This window comes from Mustelus asterias, chromosome 9, assembly GCF_964213995.1.
Source record: "Mustelus asterias chromosome 9, sMusAst1.hap1.1, whole genome shotgun sequence".
Taxonomy (NCBI): Eukaryota; Metazoa; Chordata; class Chondrichthyes; order Carcharhiniformes; family Triakidae; genus Mustelus; species Mustelus asterias.
This window is the reverse complement of record NC_135809.1, coordinates 89338874-89366051: the sequence shown is the minus strand read 5'-3', so window position 1 is coordinate 89366051 and position 27178 is coordinate 89338874. Positions and strand designations below refer to the sequence as shown.

General features: G+C 41.7%; 1 protein-coding gene across 2 annotated transcripts in view; it reads right to left on the bottom strand.

Annotated features, from left to right (window-relative positions):
- Positions 1-727: 727 nt before the first annotated feature.
- Positions 728-27178, bottom strand: part of cars1 (cysteinyl-tRNA synthetase 1) — a 71384-nt gene continuing 44933 nt past the window's right edge. For both annotated transcript variants that reach the window (XM_078220493.1, XM_078220492.1), the window contains 8 exons: positions 25585-25774; positions 22394-22462; positions 21511-21592; positions 19418-19498; positions 8897-8964; positions 4732-4791; positions 2984-3067; positions 728-1627 (listed from right to left, as the gene is read on the bottom strand). In XM_078220493.1, the coding sequence (XP_078076619.1) occupies positions 1493-1627; positions 2984-3067; positions 4732-4791; positions 8897-8964; positions 19418-19498; positions 21511-21592; positions 22394-22462; positions 25585-25774 (769 nt within the window). In that variant the 3' untranslated portion in view covers positions 728-1492. The remainder of the gene's footprint in view (positions 1628-2983; positions 3068-4731; positions 4792-8896; positions 8965-19417; positions 19499-21510; positions 21593-22393; positions 22463-25584; positions 25775-27178) is intronic.

Below are 27178 nucleotides of genomic sequence, written 5' to 3'. Positions count from 1 at the left end.
CGATGACGTTACTGTGAAAATCCCTAGTAGCCACATGCTGGCACCTGTTTGGGTACAGAGGGAGAATTGATGCTGGCCAATTCACCCAACCTGCACATCTTTGGACTGTGGGAGGAAACCCACGCAAACATGGGGAGAATGTGCAAACTCCACGCAGACAGTGACCCAAGCTGGGAATTGAATCCGGATCTCTGGCACTGTGAGGCAGCAGTGCTAACCACTGTGCTACCCCTGTGTCTTTGAAGGCAAATTTTCTGAAGGGGAGGGACTGTTTCAAAAAGGCTTATGGATATAAGATTAGGTTGTTCTTAGTGAAAAGGAGGTTGAGGGATAATATCATGAGGACCCAGACAGAATAAATAGAAGAAAAACTACTTGCAGTGGTGAAAGGCCCAGAACCAGAGGATACAGATTTAAAGTATTTGTAAAAGAATCAAAGTCAACATGAGGATTTTTTTCTTACATATGTCAAAATATGGAATTCTCAGCCCGTAAGGCTGTTGGAGGTTGACTTTAATCATGGCTTTCAAATGACAGTTGGATAAGCATCTAAAAGGCTATGGGGAAAGGATGGGAGTGAGAATAGCTGAATTGTTCTTAGAGAGCCGGCACAGGCTCAACAAGCTGAATTGCTTCCTTCTGTGTTGTAACCATTCAATTATTCTATGAACATGTAAACGCCCATTTCAAATTGATACAAATAACACTTTCATGCAAAGAACTCATATCAATTCTCAAAGCTTAATTTATTAAAGGAACATTTGTTAAAATGACAGCAAAATACATAATTGTTGGACAGAAACTGATTTATAATTATGCCCATTAAAAGGGAAGACGGAAAAAACATTTGCATATTCTCAAAGTGCTCCACTCAATAACATGGCTCGGAACTGGTAAAGAGCCAAAAATTGTATTTTTTGCATCTTGCACTGACTGAAGGATGTTGATGTTCAGAATTAAAGCCTTTGCATTTCAGTCATGTTGTCAAATCAATCACTCCTATCTCTCTCTATTCAGTCCCAATCTTTAAGAGCACCTGCTGGACAGTTCCCCACTTCTTTACACAAACCATTATGTGGCCTTTGTGATATTGACAATAATGCCAAATGAGGACCTGTTGCTCAGGACTAAATTCAATTGAACTTAGATTGCTCAAAACTAATCATGACAAGAGAGGTAATTTCCATACTGTCAATGTAACATATATTTGCATGTAGGTCCTAAACATGAAAGGCAAGTTCCTCCATGTTATGCCATCATGTCTCTCTTATCACATCAATTTATATTCTTCGTTGAACAAGAGCAAAGTCAGCTGTTCGAACTGTCAATTTTATTTGCTTCCATTAGTTCATTTCTCATGATCAAAAGTAATAAATGTCTCTCTTTATTCATTTGAAGAATCTAAATAGAATTTTTGTCTTTGTTCAATCCCTGTCGTTTCTGGAGTTACTTCTTTCCATTGCTGGATACACTGGGTGTCATTGTAATGCATTTAGTTGGTGCTGCTATTCTGCAGCATCCGCACATACTCATTATACCGCTCCTCCTGCACTTCATAAAGTTTTCTAAGTTTCTTGGTCTGTCCCTTGCTGAGTTCCTTGCCCTCCATATCGTGAGTTGGAAACCCCTTGAAGAAAATAAACAACAACTTTAGGATTTAGAACTCACTCTGATCAACAGCATAGGAAAGTACACACTGAAAAAGGACCATTTTTTCCATCCTCCCACAGAAAACAAATCACTGGTTCTTGAATCTAAGCAATGCATTTAACCTCTTAAAAAGTGCTGTAATTTTTTTCCAGTACCACAGCAAACATCTGGTGCATTTAGTGAGTAGTTGAGTCAAATAGACCATGGAGGTCTCAGGTCCATTCCCCTCTCCATCATCTGATCGGAATCGAACTGCAATTGAGCTACTACAATTAGCCTCAGGGCCCCTCAGTTAAGGAAGATACAGTCAAGTCAAGATTGAGTAGACTGTGATGCGGTCTACAGATAAATATCATGCTGATATTATCATTCGCCTCGTTACTGATAGTTTTGGAATAAGTGACCTGGCTGTGCTGTGAAATCCAGACTTACGGGTTAAAATAATATTTAATTAGCTTATTAAATATCTTAATTGGTTTCAAGACCGAGCCAAGAGGGTCCCCACTTGCTTCAGAATCAGAAACTTAGAATAGGGTGGGATGATATCAGGATCCCAATCCAACATCAATTTTTTTGAGATTTAATTTCCCACATGCACTCAAACCCACCCCACTTTACCTGGGAAAATTCCACCCACTGCGTTAGATGTATAGTTATGTCATGATAGTTTTGAATCAAGTTCTTGTAGCATAATCAAGGCCATTAGATTTGATTTATGGAATAGATCATCTCCAAATGCAAAAACTGTTGATGAAAGTTTTCAAAGAAACGGCCACAGCAGATACCTCTGCTACTTGGACTTGGATCTGAAGCACTGGAAGGTGGAAGTGGTCCAAGAAGATGGATGCTCCCTCAGTAATTCAGTTACTTAAGGAAGTTAGTAGTTGGCTCCTACAGACCAGTAAATTAATAGGGGGAACTAAATCCAGTCAGAGTTTCTCCTCTCAAATGTTATCCAATGATTCATACAGAGAGAACACCTGTCTGAACATCAACTGAGAGTGGGTCAGGTTCAGCTGAGTTTTCTCACCAGTGAATGAATTCAGTGAGATTTATCTATGAGCCTTGATGTTAAGGATACTTGAGGGTGGTCTCATAGTCGAGCCTGATCATGCTCTCAGCAGTACTCCCACACATACACTTTATATCAGGAGTCACTGTAAAATAATCATGAGAAGCATCCTTAGCTGATATTCCTGTTCTTCTCAGGGATGCTGAAACTAACTTGAGTTCCCCAACTGCTCTCCCGACCGAGATCAGCTAACTCAATACAGAGATTGAACATAGGTCTTTCCAGTCAATATATCTTTTTTATTCATCTTTCAATACTTACATTTTCATCAAACTTGGAATACTTGTCCTTCTCTAATCTGAACAGTTCGCTGGGAGGGATTTTCATCTTGGCCAGTTTTGCTGCCTGCGTGGAGACAAATAGTGTAAATCAATCTGAATTCCTTTAACTCCTCCTGCATCTATGTAATATGATCCCTTATGGCAGAAGCACATGGAAATTTAATTGTTAAAGTCTCACAAAACTCCATATCAACTCAATTTGCAGAAGTTTTCTATTTATCTGGCTTCCTGCCTCTGACCCTAGGCTTTAAGTCACAATCACTTGATCGCTTCAGAAAAATCAGCTGTACCCAATGGTAAGATTTTTCTTCATCTAAAGAGTTTATTTTGCACTTAAACACATACTGTTGCAGTTTAGGGCACCTTCTGCAAGTAATTAAATATAAGAACATAAAAAAGACATGCCTAAGCTAATTTATCAAGAAGGATTCTATAGCGCCTACCAATCACATTTGAAAACTAAAGGCAACTCAGGACGGAGAAGTAGAATTGGAGCCGAGGAGTTGGGAATACATGAAACAGAGGTGCTAGTGGTAGTGTAATTATAACATGGCAATTGACACAGGAAGTTTCCATTATAAATGGACAAAGGAATTTAAATTGAAAATGTGACAAAAAAATAGGGCAACAAGAAAGTAAGTATTGTGAGTAGGAAAGTACAAACAAAATTTTAAACATATTATGGATATGGCATCTGCTCAAAACAAGAGAAGGAATGTGAAGAACAAAACAAAAGTGCATAACTGACTTCCAAAATTACCAATTTTCCATGATCTCCATATGTTACAACGATAAACTGGCATCTGGACTAAGTGCACACAACATTATTTGTTCAACTCCATGCTGTCAACTGCAATAGTTTGGCATGCAATGCAGGTGGGGAACTGCCAGCGATCTTGTTCTCAGTCAAATAACCTGAATGTTTAGTGATTTACAGAGTGACAGTGGACTTTCACTTAAAGGTCAAAAGATTGTCAGGGGAGCACATGATGCATCCGGTGATATTGCATGGAACAGAAAGCTAAATGATTCATGACCAGAACTTAACCCAGAGGTCTTCTATAAGCCAGTATTGCTAAATTCCAGAAAAGCTTTTCCTGCAATTCTGTATCCTTCTAAAGAAAAGGTTGAGTCACTTACTGTAAGCATCGGGGACCTGAGGGGAGGAGGTCAATGATCACTAAATACAGTCAGTATAGTAAGCATGCTTTTAATCTTCAGCAGGCGTTTCAGTTGCATATTTTGGTAATACAAATTAAGCATCAGTGTGTAATAATCCCAACCTCCCACAATCTGGTTGCCACCCAACATGCACCTACGCAAATTTTTCTAAGCAATGATCATAGAATTCAAAATGAGGAGTGGCCTTTCTGGTTGATTTTTCCTGCCTTACCTTCGAAAAGCCTTTTGTGTTGTTCTAACTCCCACCACAGTTGAAATCAGCTAATTCAGTACAAACCGAAGTCAAATCTGGTACATTTATGGTCAGCTGCTCACTGGCATTCCAGTGTTGTTTTAATGTAAATGTCTCAGATGGCTGAGTCTTCATTGCAAGACAAAAGTGAACATACTTGCATTGAGCTATCCAAGTGATCAGATTCTTGCTCTTACTTCTCTCTTCTTTTTAATTTAAATTATGTCCATCAAAACAGACCCAACAGACCAAGTTGTGTAAAACCAACTACACAGGCTGGTACAGCAGCTTGACAGCACGTGTCAAGTCCTCACCTCTTGTTCTCGTTTCTTTTGGGCTGCTTCTTCCTTTTTCCTCTTTTTTTCTTCTTCAATCTGTTGAAGAAACGGTAAATTTGATATAATTGAAGCTTTTTACTGTGATGTTTTCTATTTAACAAGCAGGTAACAAGACCAATGTTTCTCAGATTGCAAACTATCTCCATCTTACATCAGGACTTTGTGACATATTTTCTGTCTGATTTGCTCCTCAGAAAATGCTGGCACTCACTGGGTGTAGTTTTACAGATATCAACGTCTTCTGGTATCGTCCTTCTCCATGTGAGCTTATGCAATGTGTTACACTATGCAGAACATTACTGAGAGTCTGCTCCTTACAGATATGGATTTTACATTGGGCAGGGCTGAGGGTAGGAATTGGAGGGGTTGATAAAAAGTGCTAAGGAGCAAGAATCCTGGCTGTATTAACCTCTCCTTAATTTAAGATGTTGAGTTAAATTTTATAACCCTGGCTGCATTTATATAGTCACTACAAATGGTATGATCTGTGTGGTTTTATAAAGTACAGGAGCAAAATATTTCATTTCCATTCATCAGAAAAAGAGCTAGATGCTTGCAGTTCCAGAAAACCTAAGGCCTTAAAATGTTATTGACCAGTTATATTGGCAGGGCTAGGGACGTTCTCAACCGTTGTGAAACTTAAAAATGAAGCAACCTGTCAGTGTACATATCTGTCACTCTGATCTGCCACTATGGCACAAATCAACCATTCTTCAGATCATTGGACATATGACCCAAGATACACATTGGGACCCTGCAGTATTCCTGACACGATGACTTACCTGGAACTGTCCAGGAGGCATCAGCTTCCAATGAGCAATTCTCCAGGACCACTGTAAATGTCTCTGACTCAGTTTGAGTTGGAGACTTTGGACTGTTTGATTAATTATCTAGATAGTTACTCAGGAAATGGTAGACAGACAATACCTAGCCTAACTCCTGGGTAACTACAGAACTGATCTCCACAGCCTGACCACCCCCTTGGTGGCCCCCAACCCACCCAACCAACCCCACTACCTCCACTGACTCCCAGTACCCCTTTGACTACCTTCCCTGACCCTGACTATCCCCCTTCCCACATTACCCCTTCGACCACCCAAATACCCCTCTGCCCCTACATGAATAACCCCCCCACAACCACCTGATCTACCCCCAACCCGACTACCCCTCCCCACAATGAGACACCCCCACCATCCGACCCCATTTGACTAACCTTCAACCCACCCACCTATCATCTCCCCACCTCATTTATTTGTCATCCGAACTACCTTTCACTATCCCCAACTGCCACCCCACCTACCCTATCAATCACCCACTTATCTCACCAAACCTGTTACCGTACCCATTCACACACTCATTAATATTGATCCATGTTCCCATTCACTAACATTCACCCGGATCTTTAAACATATTAATCAGTGCTGTAAAAGGGTGTATGATGGTGGATTTAAAAAAAAGATTTTGGGACTGTTTTTTTAGTGCATCTTCGCACCACACTTTCTTTACCCTTTGGGGAAAAAAGTGTGGGGGGTGGTGGGGGCGGTGTGGTTTCATAGAATCATAGATTCCTACGGTGCAGAAGGAGGTCATTCGGCCCATCGAGTATGTACTAACCACAGGCCCTATCCCTATAATCTCACATATTTACCCTGCTAATCCCTCCTACAATTTAGCACAATTTAGTCAATTTAGCACAGCCAATCCACCAAACCCGCACATCTTTGGACTGTGGGAGGAAACCAGAGCACCCGGAGAAAACCCATGCAGACACAGGGAGAACATGCAGACTCCACACAGACAGTGACCCGAGGCCGAAATTGAACCTGGGTCCCTGACACTGTGAAGCAGCAGTGCTAACCACTGTGCCGCCCGGGTTTGGTGGTGGTAGGATTCCTGGGCTGATTATCAGTCAATTGAACCGCATTGAAAGCTCCTGGGACAATGGTGGTATTCTGTAAATAAGGGTGTCAAGTCCCTGCTTATGAGATAAATAGGGACTTGACTTTTCAGCTGTTGAATTACAACTTACAATAATCTCATAAGTAAATGGGGCAGGTACATTAAATTTTATTGACCTGAAAGTGGAGGCAATAGGAAAACATGGATAATTATTATTCTTGGAATAGTTGAGTTCAAGGAGGCGTTTGAGGACAACGGAGTTTGAGATGAAAGGGCAAAAGGATATTTAAGAGAAAATGTTTAGCTGGTGGCTGTACGGGGGAAAATGTCCTAAGACCAGATCTGTGCAAGAAGAGGTGCAAAAGTTGTGAATTTGAAGCAGCCATTCAATCAAGCCAGAGAAGAAGTCTTAGCTTTCAGAAAGCCATCTGTTTCTGAACCTTTTGTTAGGTTTCCACATCACAGTGGAAGTGTTTGAGGATTATGTGATATTCCTTTATCAAAGTGACAGCAGTTCTTTGCCTCGGGTAATATTATCGTAACTTTACAGTCAAAAGTCTATAAGGGAGTTGCTGCTAAGAAGGTAGTTTATGTATGTGTTTTGACCAAGTACGTTTTTTTGGGGGGTTGTTCTGTAAGACTCTTTTAACTGTGCAACTTCAATCTTACGTGATTCAGCTTTTTTTCTTGTTAATAAATCTTTTGATTTTAAAATCCTAAAGGTGTTACCCAAGCTCTATGCTTTTGCTGTCAGTAGCTTTTCCTCCTCGTTTTCAAAATACATAAAATAATTTATGATCAGTAAGACAGGTTTCACTCTGGGATCTGACTTGCTCAACAAATAACATCTGCTGTTGTCATGACAGGTGTGTGTGATCTATCTCTCTCTCCCCCACCTCCCTGGCTCTACAGAGCTGGGATGGAACACTCAGAAAGATGCTGCATTTCTGGGAAAGCCAGGCATAAAAGACCTGGTAAGAAATGAAGAAGTGTTGAAACTTGGAATAGTTTAAATGGAGTCGCAATCTAACAATGATTGCTGCTCCTCGAAAAATCCAGACCCATGTCTAATGCTTCTTATAGTACACTCACTGTTCTGTGTTACAAAAGAGACTTTCAGCCTGAGCCAGTTTCCAAAATCAAATCAGGTGCTCCATGCAATGAACAAGCTTCCAGAGTTTGCTTGTCCTATCCAGTGTTGCTGGCTAAGCCAGCATTTATTGCCTATCCCTGAAGAATCGCTGCCACCCCACCTACCCTATTAATCACCCACTTATCTCACCAAATCTGTTACTGTACCCATTCACCCACTCATTAACATTGATCCATGCTCCCATTCACTAACATTGATCCATTCACTAACATTCATCCGGATCTTTAAACTTATTAAATCAGTGCTGTAAAAGGGTGTACGATGACGCATTTTAAAAAAAAACGTTTTTGGGACTTTTTTTAGTGCATCTTCACATCACACTTTCTTTACCCTTTGGGGAAAAGTGGGGAGGAGTTGGTGGTGGGTAGGTTTGGTGGTGGTAGGATTCCTGAGCTGATTATCAGTCAATTCAACCGTGTTGAAAGTTCCTGGGACAATAGTGGTATTCTGTAAATAAGGGTGTCAAGTCCCTATTTGTGAGATAGGTAGGGACTTGACTTTTCAGCTGTTGAATTACAACTTACAATAGTTTCATAAGTAAATGGGGAAGGTATATTAAATTTTATTGACCTGAAAGTGGAGGCAATAGGAAAACATGGATAATGTAGGTACACAATGTGATGTGCTTTTAGGGCAGGAGTTTCAAGATTTTGACCTAGTGGCAGTGAAAAAATGGCGGTATATTTCCAAGTCAGGATGGTGAGTGACTTGGAGGGGAACTTCCAGGTGCTGGTGTTCCCATGTGACAAAAGGAGTTCTGACGCAAGGTCATCGATCTGAAGCATTAAGTGTTTCTCTCTCCGCAGATACCAATACCATCAAACTGCTGAATAATTTTAGCATATTTGTTTTATTTCAGATTTCCAGCAACACATTATTTTGTTTTATAATATTGGAAGGGGATTGGGGTAGGATCCTGTTGAGGATTAATCTTTCTGTTGTTACATGCATTTCTCTAAGGTGATATAAGCTTAATATGGGAAAGTTTGCTCAAACCATCAAACTGGGTTATTAGGCAGGAAACCTGTTCATTGCTTTGTTCCACTGGATAGTTTTACCTTGCTGACATGGCGGAAGTCAGCATTTTACCTTTTTCTTCTCTTCTCGTTCCTTCAACAATGTCTCTCTATCCACAAATTTCACCACAGTGGGTAACCCTGCAAAAGCATACCAAACCATCAGTAAATCTCAGCCTAACCATTCAATCACACAAGTAGACTACTCCATCCTTATTCTGAAGGTTGGGGTAAAGTACCATGGGATGGGCAGGTTTCCAAAACCAAAATGGCTATTCTTCAAGACAATATGCACAGGAGTGTTGCCAGCCTATACAAATGATCCTGATCCTGCCTTCAATATAAACACCAATAATTGTTTTTGCAGAGAACAGAATCAGAAGCCTAAGCCCAAGCTATTTTTCACTCAAAGAAAATTGTGGATTCAAGTCCTTATCCAGAGACTCGAGCACAATTTCTATCCCTCCATCAACATCACTTAAAGTTGATTATCTGGTCATTATCACATTGGTGATTGTGTGAGCTAGCTATGCGCAAAATGGCTGCCATGTTTCCTACACTCCATCAGTGAGTACAGTTCAAAAGTGTTTCATGGTTGTAAAGCACTTTGAAGTAACCCAAGGTTATGAAAATAAATGTATAAATGTAAATCTTTGTTTTTTACTCAGGCAAATTAGAACAGTCCAACTGTTATTCTGGAATCTCTTCCTCAGTGTGGTTCAGTGCTGTGCCAGATAGTCAAATATTAAACATTAGCTTTTCCACAAGTCAGCACACCAACAAGAATAAAATCATCAAAAGAATGTTCCACATGAATCAGGTCATAGCTTTTCAATGATCGTCATCATGCCTTTTCAGCTTTATACCTTTCTATCATAGATTATTAACCTGATATTCTTGTGTATATCAAGACTCATTGTATTAGCTTGGTTAAGCTATAGAAACAATTCTTAGAAGTCATTATGAAGTTACTTCAATAACTGAGTAATTACACAGTAACAGAAGTAAATAAGAGAATTCAGGTTCAATCTCCATTCTAGAGTAGTGATTATGAGCATTACAATGAGCCTCTGTACCCTGGGATAGGAACAGATGGGTTGATGGTGATGGAACATTTTATAACACAGGTTCTCATGAACATTGTCCATTTTAGTGCAGCAGAAAGTGTTCTTTTGAAGATTGGAAGCATACCCATAGCTAACACAATTTTAAAAAGGCTATGAAGCAGTTAAGAAAACCATGGGGCCCTTCCTAAGAGGGAGCAGGAAGTGTGCTGACAATGGGTAGATTTGAATCAGAAGATTGTGGCTCTGAACAGCAAGACCTAGAGTGAGTTTCACTTCTACTTATGTCAGAGCCGAAATGAGTTGTAAATCTCAGGTACATGCAGAGGGCACGTGAACCATATGCAATCATGCAGTGGCAGCAAGCAGGCACTGTCACCTTACTCAATTTAATTTTGTGATGGGTTAGTAAAGACCTGCCTCTACAAGGCAGGGAGAACTAATAGGAAAGTGGCAGCAAAATCTTCTAATTTCAGGACCATTAAACAATTTGTTTCTGAACCACAGTCTCCATTCCCTTCTCTCCTAAACTCCCCAACTTCTCTGCAGCAAACATCTTGCTTGACCCCATCCCCCTCACCACTGGATCAGCAACGTTTCTGGATATAAAGAGCGGCTTCACAGATCAGAAATCCTCCCTGCAAGTTCCCTCCAGGCCGTCCGGCTACAGGGAGCTGCTCTTCCCCAGGCATATCAATAAAAGATCCTCCCATTTGACCAAGGTAGCTAGGACGGAGATCAACGTGAAGATGAGCAGACATTCAAAAGGGTCAGAGACTAATTGTGATCTGCCAGAGTAAGTGGCAATGTGACATTACATCAAAGGGTCTCTCACGAGGGTATTAATAAATTAAGTTTGCAAATGGGGAAAGGTCAGACTGGAAAACCTGTTGTCATCCTCACTACCTCATGGCAATTGAAGTCATGCTGCATGACAGTTGTGCATGATGAGGCAAATGGCTATTTGTTAGAATGTGGGGCCAGTATGTGGCGTGGGGACAAAAGAGTTAGGAGTCTCTTGACATATCACCAAGTCTCCACTTCATCATGCAAGATAAGCAGACAAACGCCAAGGAGAGGGTCAAGTTAGAAGGAGGTGCTCCTGACAGAAGGTTCTAAAGCTGTGTGGGAGGGAAGCTATTGAGACTGTGGGAGAGCAGGGCAACCATTCCATTGTGGATGACAAGGCTGGATTAGTCAGCCAGCAATGTGAGAATGCCTTCAACCTGGTGTTGAGACTTAGGCACGTTAGAGACGAAGGTGAATTTGTGATTGCCTGAACTTCTCCATATTGTTCTCCACTACAGGTCATCATCATTGTGTGTGCAAAGATCCAAGCCCAAGGACAAAAATAATGACTCCACCAGAGGATGAAGACCTACAACATCCAGAGGATGTACCATCTTCCATATTTCCCCCATCCTCCACCACTTCAGTTACACTCATAGGAGTCTTTGAGGGTTCATGTACAGAATTAATGGCAAATTCTGATGACACTTCATAGACAAGTACCAGAATGTGAGAGAAGTATTGTCAGCCAACCTTCCTAGCAGTGGAATCAGCCACATGCTAAGCCCCAAGCTGATGACAAGCCTCTGGTCATGGCTACAATAAGCCTGCTGAAGATGCAAAGACAGGTTGGGAAAAATCTGGAAGAGATGCCAGAGGTTACAAGGAATGTTTCATGGATGGTGGGTCCATCCAAGCCTCAGGTTCTGCAATGGTCAGCATGTGAGCTCATGGCTTCCACCAGTGGAGAGGTTGGCAACCACCACGGAGAACCAAGTTTATCATACAACTCATACGCACAAAGCATTCCATTGCTCTGTCAATGGGCTCATTACTGCAGTAACTAGGTGAGAGGAGAATGAGGCATCTGGACCTCCCTGTAGATACCTCTTCTCCTGAGAGACATAGGGAAATGCCATTGTTTACCAAAAGGGGAGAGGAGTGCCAGACTGCCCGCAGGCATCGATGGCCTCAGGGTCTCCACTAGGCAGTGCCAAGCAGGGTGCCCCCACACCTGTGCAAAAGACCCCATGTTCATCAGAGCCCTCAAAGCATTGTACCAAAGGCCAGCACCATGATCATTTTATGCAACGGGCATTGCTCTCGGCAGCCGACATTGCTCTCGGCAGCCTCCTCCCTCCTCAGCTTTGGATGTCAGGGTCACACCAAGGTGTGGTGGGTGTAAGAGGAAATTAAAATATTTTGATGATATAATGGTGGCATGGGTGTTGAGAAACTGTAAACTTATGCACATATTTATATCTCATTATATTTGTTTTACTTGATAATTGTGCGCGTAAGTTGCATTTTTGGGACACCCTCATTCAGAGAACATACTATTATGCTTCATGATTGGCAATCACTGATGAGTGAAGGGTACTGAGGGACATCTCACTTGTGTGGACAATGTCATGCGTGTTTGGATTCAGTCCTTAACGTATGATGATGTGTATGGCTTCTTTTGTGTCATCAAGGCAGGGCAGCATGGCTCAACATATAGCCTCTGGTGGCCCTCCCATAATTGGTCTGACAAGGAAATTGTCTGAGATTGCTTCCTAACATGCAAAGTGAACATGCAATTATGGCCCTATCACTGTGGGCAGGGAGCAGCAGGTCCGCACATTACAACCTCAGTGACTTAGGTACAAGTGCAAAGCCTGTATCCTTTGAGGCCCGGGATGCAGGCTGACAGTGGTGGCGCACATTCAAAGTCATGTCCTGCTCAGGTAGGTGCCTCATTCTGTGGAAGCTGATCAAAGATGAGGTTGCCTCTGACAGCCATGGATTTGAAAGGTGTTGCAATATTTTTGTCCTCTTTTTCATATCCTTCTCTAATATCCTCATCTGAGGAGAGAAGCTCCTCCATACTCTTGATGGCAATTGCACTCCCCTTTGCAATGCTATGTTGTGCAATGCACAACAGACCACAACAATCCTGGATAGCCTGTATGCTGTGTACCGTAATGCACCGCCGGAGCAATCGAGGCAGAAGTACATTTTCAGCAAGCCAACAATCTGCTCTATGATTGCCCTGGTCGTCCTTTATTATAATGTGCTTTGTAGGGCTGAAGGGATGATGCACTGGTGTCATCAGCCATGTCCTTATGGGGTAGCCGTCAGCACCCAGGATCCAGTCTTGGGCAGGGGCCTCAAATAACTCGGGATATGGGATCTGTGTCAAAATGTCTGAGTCTATACCAGTCACCTTAAGGGCATTGGTATAGAGTTGACTCCATAGCCACAGGGCTCATTAAAGGAGAGAACAGAAGTTAGTGACTGCCTCCCAGGAAAGCCTAAGCCATCTTTGACGTTGCGTCTCAGACATTTGAAGGCAGTTGCTGCGCATTCTGCTAATGCTCATCAATGATTATGATAGACCTGGCTGCCTTCCTCCTATGCTGGTGCCAGCTGATGGTTTTGCGGCCTATATTGCTGTTCGGCCAATCCTGTGACAAATCCTCTCCTCCACCACCGAAAGTTGAAAGTTGGGTGTCTGAGATTCACAAGATAGGCAGGCAGGCAAAGATATTAGCACCTCAATGTGCATGGCCTTCATCCATAAAATATCTGCAGTAGACCAATAGGAATGTATAAATCTCCCACAGACCATAACCAGGACTCCTCCCATCCTACAGAGACCTCGTCCCACAAAAATATGATCTCCAGCCAGCTCAACCTGTGTCAGCAACCATGTTGATGGAAATGCAGAGTGTCCCTGCCTCTGCAACCCAACAACCTCTATCCTCCTTGTCACCCTCAAACTTCCTCCCATCGTCCTTGACCTATCCAACATTGCATTCCCTCAATCTCTCTCCAGCCTCCAACAATTACACTTGACCCAGTGCCAGTGACCTTCTATCTTAACAAGCTTGAATGTTGTCTGGGTCTTGCTGAATACGAGTATGAACTGCTTTAGAATCTGAGGAGTCGTGAGTGATGCTAAATATTGCTCAACAGTGAAACATCCTCACTTCTGACCTTATGGAGGTAATTGATGAAGCAGCTGAATATGGTTGGGCCTTGGCCATATCCTGAGTAACTCCTCCAGTGATGTTCTGGAACGGAGATGATTTGACTTTCAACTGCCATAACCATTTTCCGTGTGCTATGGATGAGTTCCATCAGTGGAGATTTTTCTTCTCAATCCCAATTCCCAGTTTCTTCTCAACTGGAGCCCGACTCCAGTTTTGCTCAGGCTCCTTGATGCCATTCGGTCAAATGCTGTCTTGATATCAAGTGCAATTACTCTCACCTCAACTCATGAGTTTACTCTTTTGTCCACATTTGAGCCAAGGCTATAATAAGGTCAGGAGCTGAGTGGCCCTGGCAGAACCCAAACTGAGTAAGTGCTGCTTGATAGCACTGTCGACTTCCCCCTTCCATCACTTTGCTGATGATTGAGAGTAGACTGATGGGGCGGTAATTGGCTGGGTTGGATTTACCCTGCATTTTGCAGAAAGGACATTACTGGGCAGTTTTCCAGTTTCTTTTAGCTGTATTGACAAAGCTTGGCTCGGAGCATGGCTGGTTCTGGAGCATGTCTTCATTTTTAAATTAATTTACAGGATTTGGGCATTGCTGACTAGGCCATCATTTATTGCCCATCCCCAGTTGCCCTCGAGGTGGTGTTGGTGAGTTACCTTCTTGAATTGCTGCAGTCCCTATGGTGTAGGTACACCCACAGTGTTGTTAGGGAGCTCCAAGATTTTGACCCAGCGACAGTGAAGGAACGGCGATATATTTCCAAGTCAGGATGGTGAGCAACTTGCAGGTGGTGGTGTTCCCATGTGACTGTTGCCCTTGTCCTTTCTAGATGATAGCGGTTGTGGGTTTGGACAGTGCTGTTGCTGGAGCCTGCAGTGCATCTTTAGATATTATACACTGCTACCACCGTTCGCCAATGGTGGAGGGAGTGAATGTTTGTGGAAGGGGTACCAATCAAGTAAGCTGCTTTGTCCTGGATGGTGTCTTAGCCCAGGCCTGGATATTGTCTGAGTCTTGCCTCATTTTGACATGGACTGCTTTACCATGAGTCGTCGTGAATGGTGCTGAACATTGTGCAATCATCAGCAAACATACCCACTTCTGACCTTACAATGGAAGGAAGGTTATCGACAAAGTAGCTGAAGATTGGGCCTAGGACACTATCCTGAGGAACTCCTGCAGAGATCTCCTAGAGCTAAGATGATTGACCTCCAACCACCACAACTATCTTCCTTTGTACTCAAAATGATTCCAACCAGCGGAGAGCTTTCCCCCTGATTTCCACTGACTTCAGTTTTGTTGGGGGCTCCTTGATGCCACTAAGTCAAATGCTGCCTGTTTGTGGAATATTGTCAGGGGCCATAGCCTCTGTAGTATTCAGTCCATGTGATATCAAGAAATGACAAAGCACTGAATACTACAGAGGCTATGGGCCCTAACAATATTCCAGCAAATCAGCTGTTTCTTGATATCACATGGAGAGAATCAAATTGGCTGAAGACTGACATCTATGATGTTAGAAACCTTGGTGGGAGGCCTCGGGAGAAGGAGTTGAGTTATACAACGACAGAACCGCAGCTCAGATCCAAAGATTGAACAATCTCTCCTGATGCATGCCACCCTCGAGTCATTGGGAAACAGGAAACATGAATTTCCTGTGTGCTGCTGACTTCATTTTTAAGATAAGACTTAATTTATGATGTTCTCATTCAATTAGTACTTATGTTATGCGAATACATGGTAAATAGGTTCCCACCACCATGATGCCTGCTGACAAACCACTGACTATTTCAAGAATTCAATCCGAGGTTGGGAAGCCAAAATTTCAAGCCCAAAGTTCCAGCAATCTGACTGATGGTTGAAAGGAGATGGTAAAAGACAACGTCTCACGAGCAGTTATATTTCAAAAACTTGTAGGACATAAAGGGACATATGACAAAGAGGGGAGGAGCATCTCAGTTTCACAGGAACATAGGATGTAGGAAAAGGAGTAGGCCATTCGGGCCTTCAAGCCTGCTCCACCATTCAATAAGTTAATGGCTGATCCAATTGTGGTCTTAATCACACTTCCCTGCCTACCCTCCATAAGCTGCAACAGTTTTGCCTACCAAAAAACTATCAAACTCACCTTGAATAAATTCAACAAACCAGTTTGCACTGCTTGCTAGGGAAGAGAATTCCGCAGACTAACGATCCTCTGTTATAAAATACCTCTCCTCATTTGAATCTCAAAAGGGAGACTGAAGTCCCCCAGTCCCAGTCTCTCCCACAAGTGGAAAATGCTCCTGGTATCCACCCTATCAAATCCCCTCAAAATCTTCCAATCTGGTCAATAAAATCATCTCTCCTTCTTCTAAACTTCAATGGGTATAGGCCAAACCAACCTCTCTTCATAAAATAAGCCCTTCGTCCCAGGAATGAGTGGAGTGAACCTTCTATGAATTTCTTTTATATTATTTTTTTCAAATCAGGAGTCCAAAACTGAACACAGTATTCTGGCTGTGGCCTTGTATAGTTGCAGTTAAACTTTCCAACTTTTCTATTCCATTCCCATTGAAATAAATGCCTACATTCCATTTGCTTTCTCAATTACTTGCTGTACTTGTATACTAACTTTATGTAATTCATATACCTGGACACCCAGATTCCTCTTACTGCACGTTCTGCAATTTACCTCCATAAATTGCAGAGCTCTGAAGTGCAGAGAGATGTGGGTGTCCTAGTGTATGAATCTCAAAGGCTAGTATAAAGATACTGCAAATACCTAGGAAAGTTAATAGAGTGTTATTGTTTACTGTGTGAGGAATTGATTAAAAACGTAAGCAGGTTATGCTTTACTTGTGCAGGGCATTGGTGAGACCCTGGCAGAAATTTTCCAGTTGTTCACACCAACGCAATCTTCTGGTCCCATCAATGGTGCACCCCTGCTCGCCAGGGGTTTCCCGGTAGCATGGGTTGCAGTCAATGCTTTCGGGATGGCGAGCACCAATCGCTTGCCATTCTCAAGATTCTACCGTTCAAGTATTTTGTACATTATTGGTCACCTTATTTAAGGAAAGATGTATATGCTTTAGAAGCAGTTCAGAGAAGGCTTACTAGACTAACATCAGGATATGAGGCAAGGTTGGGATGGTTAAGCTTGTCTCCATTAAAGTTTAGAAGAGTAAACAGGTGACTTGATCAAAATATTTAAGATCCTGAGGGGTATCGATAGGGTAGACGTGGGAAGAATGTTACCTCTCATTGGAGAATCTAGAATTAGGGACCACTGTTTAAAAATAAGGGGTCGCTCATTTAAGACAGATGAGAAGACAATTTTTCTCTCAGAGGGTTGTGAATCTCTGGAAATCTCTTCCTCAAAAGGCAGTGGAGACAGAGGATGGAATTTTCCCTTGGCAGGCGGGACACAGATCATGCAAAGGTCCATTGAGCTCGTGCAGGATTTTCCGTCTTGGGGCGAGCGCAGCCAAAAAATCCCGCCCAGAGTCTTTGGGTCCAATTTTACAAAAATAATTTTAAGTGCTGAACTAGCGAGAAAAATGGAGAGTTTCAGACTCCTTTTGGATGAGTTTGAAAATCCAATCTTATGGCACTTAGTGCAAAGATAAGTGCCAGGATGTGATTCTTGCCAGCAGGAAGGGTGGAGTCCCAGTTCTCTGGGGAAGCCAGCTGCTGAGCTCTAAGGGCACCATTGCACCCCCTCACAGACATTGGGACTCCCCCAGACATTGGGATTCCTGAGAATCCTATGTGCCTCAAAAAGGTTACCTCTCAATCTTCCAATGAGTACAAGCCCAATCTACTCAACCTCATAAGAAAATCCTTTCAACTAGTGAACCTTCTCTGGACTGCCTCTAATGCCAGTATATTTTTTCTTTCGATAAGGCGACCAAAACTGTTCAGTTTTCCATTATGATTTTTTGAGTATCTTTTTATAACCTCCTTAAAAATGGATGCCAGCAATTTCTCTATGACAGATAGGTTTGTACAGTGTTTCTTTCAATTTGAAACTATTCTTAACTTCCTTATTTAGCCACAAATGCTGCATCCTTTTCAAAGAGTCTTTCTTTCTCACTATGATAAATATTTGCTGAGATTTATTAGGTAGCTCTTTAAAAGTCTCCGTTTCGCATCTCTACTGTCCGACCTTTTAACATAGTTTCCCAGTTCACTTTAGCCAACTCTGCCTTCATATCCTTATAATTATTTTTATTTAGGTTTTAGACACTAGTCTTAGACCCACACTTCTCACCTTCAAACTGAACGTGAAATTTTATGATGTTATGATACAATCACAGAGAGGCTCCTTTACTATAAGGTTATTGATTAATTTTGTCTCATTGCATACTAACTGATCTCGAATAACCTGCTCCCATGTTGGTGCTAGAGCATACTGCTCTAAGAAACTGCCCCAAATACACTATGAACTCATTTTCCAGTCTACCTTCTCCCAATCTACATATAGATTACAGGTCACCCATAATTATTGGGGTACCTTTCTTACAGGCCCCATTTATTTTTTCCTGTGTACTCTGCCCTACAGTGTAACTGCTGCTAGGGGAGCCAATGAACTACTCCTGTAAGTAACTTCTTACCTTTCTTCAAACGGATTCTATATTTTGCTATTTCAAGCTAAGATCATCTCTCACTACTGTACTAAAGCCATTCTTAATTAACAGAGTTATCTCACCATCTTTTCTGAGCTTGCTGTCTTTTTGAAATGCCAAATACCCTTCAATATTCAGGTTCCAGCCTTCGCCACCTGGCAGCCATGTCTCTATAATGGCTATCAGGTCATACATATTTATTTCTGTCTATGCCAATAACACCAATTTTGTGATGAATTTTGTGCCCATTCAGATACAGAGGCTTTAACATTTTTGCAATCTCTGGCTGTATCTGCTAATGTACTCTCATTTTTGTACGCTCTGTCTCTTTCTGCCACACTCTAGTTATTATTAATTGCTCCCCTGCTCTATTACCTTGTTTCCCTTTAGCTTATCATATTACTCCTCACATGATTCCTTTGCCCACTATTTAAATTAAAGCCCTCTCTACTGCCCTAATTATATGACTTGCCAGTCCCATCATGTGTCTGGTGAAGATTGACCCAAAAGTATAGCTCTGGTTGTCCCCCGTACTGCTGTCAATGATTCATGAATCAAATCCTATTTCTCCCACACCAGTCTTTGAGCCATGCATTCAACTCTCTGATCCTATTTACCCTATACCAATTTGCTTATGGTTCAGTTAACAATCCTGAGATTATCTTTGAGTTCTGCTGTTCATTTTAGCACTTAGCTGTTCATAATCCTTAAGCAGAAGCCCTTTTCCTTCTCCTATCTACGGCATTGGTACCCATGTGGATCACAATAGTAGTGTGAAGCAATACTAGAAAAATGGTATGATGATTACTGAGTTCATTAGTGTAGGACACAATTATTTTGTTAGTGTATGAAAATATCACAACATACTCAGTGAAATAGAAGTTGGCAAAATCTATAGATTACAACTTGTAGGTTGACTAGGCTCAGTACCTTCATGGTCCTCAAAACGGACTCCAAACTCTGGAAGGACATCATCTCGAAGGCCATCGCACAGCTGTAGAACCTCACTCACTATAATAGAGAGAGAGTGTTAGTCATTGCACACCCATTTCAGAACCATATGGTACTGTTGTCCTAATCTACAAAGCAGAATAGGACAGTCCTTCCTCTTCTTGCAGGTGAGAGGTAGTATTGGAATTTTATTTTATCCTTATATTAGTAATAAGCAGAATAAAGCCCCCTCCTTATTATACAATGAAGTACTTGCAAATGAGGTACAGTATGGGTTGGATGGTGAGTGAACCTCTCCTTACACTGCACCAACAAGATGCCTTTAACCTTAATCTCAGAAGAATGTCTCCTGCTGCATCAGTATAACAGATTGTTAGCTGGTATCTACCACTGCTGGCCTATGATTATGGCAGTGTTAAATTCTGAATGATGGATTTGTACCAAACTCGACCAGGGCTGAAACTCCATCAACATAGGGCTGAAACTCCATCACTGAACAGCACGAGACAAAATTTTCATCCAGCCAAATTGGCTTGGATTCAATACCCAGGTCACAGGGATCAAAGGACAGTAAATGAATGTGAAATCTTCTTTACAATCGCTTGCTTTTGAGGTCTCAAGTTTCTCAGTCTAAATCATCAACATGCCTGGTGCCAGTTTTTCAAAGTTACACCACTTCAACAGAAACAGAACTCAACATCATCATAACCTGGTGATTCAGATTATTGAATCAAGGCTGTTATTTAATCTTTGATTCCCTCATTGAACTGCACTCGCAAGTCACCGAGACCTTCTTTAGCATGAATATAAATTGCTTTATAATTCTTTTGTTCAGTCATGTTCCCCCTTAACCCTCTCATTCATTTTGTTGAAGCAGATTTGATTTTATAATTCTCTTTAAATCTAGTAACTTTGAGGTGAAGGGAAGTTTCTATTGCAAAACTAATGAAACACACGCCTGACTACTGGTTTAATCGTGTTTAATAGTGAACAGAGCAGGACAAGTGGGACAAGACTTGATTATGACTTGGCCACCTAAAGTTAATGATCATCCACTCCTGACCCACGTACACAACAATCCATTGTCAAAACAAAAAACTTTGCAAAAATACAGCTGGTCAGTCAGCTTCTATAAAGGAAAAAAAATGACAATGTGAGAGATTGCGAAGGAGTTGTTTAGGGAAGGTTATACTGGCTCTGTCACTCCTTTCCTTTCTCCATTGAACTGTTTTTACAGTTCCTCCCATAGGAGGTATATGCCACATTCAATAGGAGAAGCCGATTCCCAGATTGCAGGTTTTGTTCCTTATTGGGTATGCAGCTTTCCTTCGGCGCAGGGTTTTCATTGCAAGGACATCTTAAATTATATCCTAGGGAAATCAGTACCTTGGTATGTTTAGAGCTGCAGGCCGTATTTATATTACTTATCACTATGACCTATAACATTTTAGCTTGCTTTTAAACAGTTGGTTCACTATTGGTCATGTAGTACTGTATCATGTACAACACTTAACATCAGCTCCAATAATATTGTATATTAAGCGTAACCCGAAGCTTGATTTTTGATAACAGGATACCTGATGCATGGAATGTACACTAGTTTCTTGATCATCCACCTTGATTTCCTAAAAGCATTTGACAAAGCTTTATGCAAAAGGCTATTTAAGCTTAAAGAGATGGAATTTCAGAATAAACCTGAGATTAGATAAGAAATTGGTTGAAGGTTGGAAACCAACAGGCATTCCTAGTTAGAGGAATCAACCATGTTAGGTAGGAGCAATTGTTCAGTGTGAAACCTCAGGGATTAAATAATATCTTACTAGACTTTCCACTCAACTGCACAGCACCATATCAACAATGGAAGTGCTGATTCACATGGCCAAAATAATTTAAAGTACAAGTCAAGGAAGTCTGCTAAGACTGCAGTGCTCTGGTCATTGTGTACCTTGTTGAAACACTGCAATATCTACCTACCTGTAACTTTGAGTGATTTAAACAAATTAGGCATTGGGAAGATATCCATTAGTCAAGCATCTATGTTAATACAACACGCAAAATTTACTATTCTGTACCTTTCTTCTCACGGGCAATTTTCCGTACATTCTCACGAAAATCTGACAGCACCTTCAGGTATGGCATCACAGTGGCTTCCACCTGCATGTAGAAGACAAAGGGTTAGAAGTAGCAGATTCTGACCAGCGAATCTGTCAGTAACAGCTCCCTCCTGGCTTCATTAAACAATAACAATCTGTGCCAGCCCTGTTACGCATTTAAACCACTTTTTGGATCCATTACAGTGACAGTTCTTCTTTGCCCTATCAAATAGACATCTATTTCAGGTTCCACGACATAGTGACAGCACTTTGCAGTACCATTATACAGTGATTAACTATAGATCGGTTGCAGAGTAACATGTAGGTTTCAGGTCTGGCTGAGTAGCAGCTTCTAGGTCAGATGGCTGTGGGTTCAAGTCTCCTCCAGGATTTAAGTGCATAAATCAAGACTGACAGTGCTGCACGGTTGGCAGGTGTTGCCTTTTGAATGAGGTGTTAAATATCTTCCTTCTCAGGTGGACATAAAACAATATGTTACACTATTTGATGAATTCTTCAGGACAACATTTATACCTTAACTGGCACCATAAAAAAAAGAGAATACCTGAACATTTATCTCACTCTATGGGATCTTATTGTGCACAAATTTCCTGCTACATTCCCTGATAGTGACTACACCTTGAAAGATTTAATTGGCTGCAAGACACTTTGGTGCTCCCAAGATCATGAAAGGTGCTACATATAAATGCATATTTTTTCTTTCTTATGGTCTTGTGTCAAAGTGTATGCAGCCTCCAATTGTCATTTTTCTTGCATTATAGTATTCTTCAGTGTTGAAAGGAGATGGTAAACAAAACTTTATTTGCATCCTTTCATAAAGGGTCACTGAATAAATACTTACATTTAAATTCTGGCTGCCTCCCCCAACAGGAAATCCAATTGGTTCTTCACCTTCTATTGCTCCAAAAATCTGATTGATTGAAAGAAGGGAACAATGAGACAATCAAGCTCCAGTTTTTATTTCCCACTCCCAGGCCTACCAACAAAGCATGATAATTAATAGCATTTACCAGTCCTCCGTTAAAGGCAGAACTATTGCAGCAGATCTGAATCAATTTAGGCACTTCATTCCAAGGAAGATCCATTGTTGGGTCAATTAGTACTCAATGCCCAATATGCCCAATGTCATACTGGCCCACACACCAGAACAAGTGTTTTGAATTAGCTGATACTTAGTAATCAGTAGTTAGGCTGTTCAAATTGGCAGCAGTACTTGGTTGATCCCACCAGCAACATATGCTTGTCTGAAGGATTAAGCCATGCATGTGTAAATACACATGGCCGGTACAGTGAAACTGCGAATGGCTCATTGAATCAGTTATGGTTCCTTTGATTGCTCCAAATGCTACTTGGATAACTGTGATAACTCTAGAGCTAATACACACAAACGAGCGCTGACCCAAGTGTGGATGCTTACATTTATCAGGATGTGGAGATGCCGGCGTTGGACTGGGGTAAACACAGTAAGAAGTTTAACAACACCAGGTTAAAGTCCAACAGGTTTATTTGGTAGCAAAAGCCACACAAGCTTTCGGAGCTGCAAGCCCCTTCTTCAGGTGAGTGGGAATTCTACGGACAAGCCCTCCGTATACACAGGATCTGCTCGGATGAGGAGGATCGCAACAGACACCTCCAGACGCTGAAAGATGCCCTCATAAGAACAGGATATGGCGCTCGACTCATTGATCAACAGTTCCAACGCGCCACAGCGAAAAACCGCACCGACCTCCTCAGAAGACAAACACGGGACACAGTGGACAGAGTACCCTTCGTTGTCCAGTACTTCCCCGGAGCGGAGAAGCTACGGCATCTCCTCCGGAGCCTTCAACATGTCATTGATGAAGACGAACATCTCGCCAAGGCCATCCCCACACCCCCACTTCTTGCCTTCAAACAACCGCACAACCTCAAACAGACCATTGTCCGCAGCAAACTACCCAGCCTTCAGGAGAACAGTGACCATGACACCACACAACCCTGCCACAGCAACCTCTGCAAGACGTGCCGGATCATCGACACAGATGCCACCATCTCACGTGAGAACGCCATCCACCAGGTACACGGTACATACTCTTGCAACTCGGCCAACGTTGTCTACCTGATACGCTGCAAGAAAGGATGTCCCGAGGCATGGTACATTGGGGAAACTATGCAGACGCTGCGACAACGGATGAATGAACACCGCTCGACAATCACCAGGCAAGACTGTTCTCTTCCTGTTGGGGAGCACTTCAGCGGTCACGGGCATTCGGCCTCTGATATTCGGGTAAGCGTTCTCCAAGGCGGCCTTCGCGACACACGACAGCGCAGAGTCGCTGAGCAGAAACTGATAGCCAAGTTCCGCACACACGAGGACGGCCTCAACCGGGATATTGGGTTCATGTCCCACTATTTGTAACCCCCACAGAGTTTCACTGGCTGTCTTGTCTGGAGACAATACACATCTTTTTAACCTGTCTTGATGCTCTCTCCACTCACATTGTTTTGTTTCTTAAAGACTTGATTAGTTGTAAGTATTCGCATTCCAACCATTATTCATGTAAATTGAGTTTGTGTCTTTATATGCTCTGTTTGTGAACAGAATTCCCACTCACCTGAAGGGGCTTGGAGCTCCGAAAGCTTGTGTGGCTTTTGCTACCAAATAAACCTGTTGGACTTTAACCTGGTGTTGTTAAACTTCTTACTACATTTATCAGACCAAATTGGCAGCAATGCCCCTGGGCTTGAATGGGGGAAATACACAGGGTTCCAACCCCTGATCATTATCCATAATCTCTTTTGGAAAGTGCACATATGTGGATGTTAGGATCGCATTTGACTGTGATATCAGCCATGGTCCACTTTCCAGATAGAGAGAATGAATGCGGTGTCTAATCCTGTCCAGGCACAGACATGAAGAATAATCATAGGCAGCCCTCAGTGGTCACATAAAGAAGGACTTCAGTGTCTTTGACAGCAGAAGGGAAGAATTGGAAAAACAAAGAAAATGGATATGCATAACGGTTAGAAATAAACCTTACAAGATTATTATGAAACTGTAAGTAGTCTCACAACACCAGGTTAAAGTCCAACAGGTTTATTTGGTAGCATGAGCTTTCGGAGCGTTGCCCCTTCGTCAGGCGACTCACCTGATGAAGGGGCAATACTCCAAAAGCTCGTGCTACCAAATAAACCTGTTGGACTTTAACCTGGTGTTGTGAGACTACTTACTGTGCCTATCCCAGTCCAAAGCCGGCAACTCCACATCATTATGAGACTATTATGGCTGGCATGGGTTGAAGAAATCTAACGGTGCAGTTACCTATTTTCAAATGAAAGTTAATTTTAAAAAATTAAAGACCAAATATTTGGTAATTTATTGATAAGATTCAAGAGGTAGACGTAGAGTGGATGTTTTCCCTTGTTGGACATTCTGGAACAGAAGGCCATTGTTTTAGGCTAAGGGGTGGTAGATTTCAAACAGAATTGAGGAGGAATTACTGCACTCAAAGGGTCATGAATCTGTGGAATTCTCTACCCCAGAGTGCATTGGATAATAGAACACTAAACAAATTTGAGGAGCTCGATAGGTTTTTAATTAGTAACAGGGTGAAGGGTTATAGGGCGCAGCCAAGAAGGTGGTGATGAGGCCAAGATGAGATCAGCCATGATCCTATTGAATGGTGAATGAGGCTCAAGGGGTTGAATTACCTATTCCTGCTCCGAGTCCTTATGTTCTTATGAATTGGAAAGGAAAGATCTTTAGACATGACCACCAAGTAACAGAAAGGAAGGATCACATAACAAAGGACAGGGAATGCTGGAAATACTCAACAGATTTGGAGCATCTGTGGAGAGAGAAAAATAACATGTTTCAAGTCAATGACCCTTTGTCAGATGCAAAATGTTATCTATTTTTCTTTCCACAGATGGTGTGAGATCTGTTGAATATTTACAGTAAATTCTGTTTTTATTTCAGATTTACAATGATCGCAGTACTTTACTCAAGGTTCAGATAATTGTGGATATGACCAGTGCGTCTCCCTATCTCACCTTCAACATCTCAGTAAGATACACTGCAATGGTCGTCAAAAGCATGCGATTTGGTAACTGCTTGTTGCTTTTCCTGGCTGCAATATATGTATTACACTGGCTCACAAGGGACCGTAGCTCCTCCATTACTGTACGGGTGTCGATGTTATCGCACAGTGCTCTGTGCACTGCTGTCTTCTTCTCATAAAAGCTTTAATTAAAAATAAAACAATTTTGTAAAACGAATACCTGGTTCACAATTTCCTTGTCATTTGAAATCATTTTAAAAAGAAGATTTTCAAGTATAACTGAAGTACCAATAATTCAAATGACAAGAAAAAGGCTTAGGAAATTGAGAGACATAATTCAGATGTCCACGATACCACATGGTGGAAATTCAGTTCAGATATATACTGGTGAATAAAACAATGGGACAAATAGTTACACTAAATAAAATTGGGAGGCAATAATGATGGAAGATGGACTTCTCCTCTCATCATTTGCCTGGTTTAATACAGTATGTTCAAAACATGCCATATTCTAGAGTTACTGTTTGTGTATAGTTTTCTTAGAAACCTATGTAATTGTTTTACTCGTGTCTATTGAGGGTTCTGTGCATGTACAGGCTTTGGGTAGGCTTTTCAGTCTGCAAGAAAGTATTATGCACACAAGACCTGTTTTACTCGTGCTCCTGTTTTCATAGTTATTACTGTTCAACTTCGTTATTTATTTATATAAAGATGATCATTCTTCGAACAACACATTCAACTTATTTGTGGTCTCAAGTCACCACAGTTATATATTCAGTTACACACCAATATACTGACTAAAGAGACAAGGGTTCACATTAATATGCTTCCATAATATGTTAATGTTTTAATCACAAAGTTGTGGCAGCACTCAAACTCATTGATTACAATTCAAATGATCTTCATCACCTATAAATTGTTAGGCCGTGGTTTTGTATAATTTTCTTAGGAATCTGAGGAGGAAACACTGCTATTAGAAAAAAAGGGAAATTGTGACCATCTTCCACCTCTCTCAATTCCCTCCAGCACTTCTACATAGTCAGCCTGCTTGTAATATCCAGTCTTAATTGAGCTGCAATTTCCTCCAGTTTATTTTGGGGAAAACCAAAGCTGGTGTCTTCAACTAAAGCCAGAGACTATATTCCACCCGCAGAGCTCTCCTAGATAGCTGCCAATTCTCCACCCTCTATAAGCTTCAGCTCATCGCAAACTCTGTTGCTCCTATCTTATCGGGAGCCATATCTTGCTCACCTATCATCTGGTCTTCCTGAATTACATTGGTTCCAGGATTGATCATTGACCTTTTTACTGGAATTCACTGTCTAAACCCCTCAAGCTCCAAATCCCCCCATCTCCTTTAAGACCTTCCCAAACCATTTGACCAAGATTTAGGTCTCCCCTAATATCTACATTGTGGCTATTTATCAAGATTCTTAATATGCTTTTCTGCATTAAAAGTATTATGTAAATGCAGGTCCATGTTATTACAAATGCCAGGGAGTTGCCAAATATTATTTGGTTCAATTTTGTCTGACTAGAAGGTGTGAAATGCAATGTAACTCCACATGCATAGGCCTACACAAATT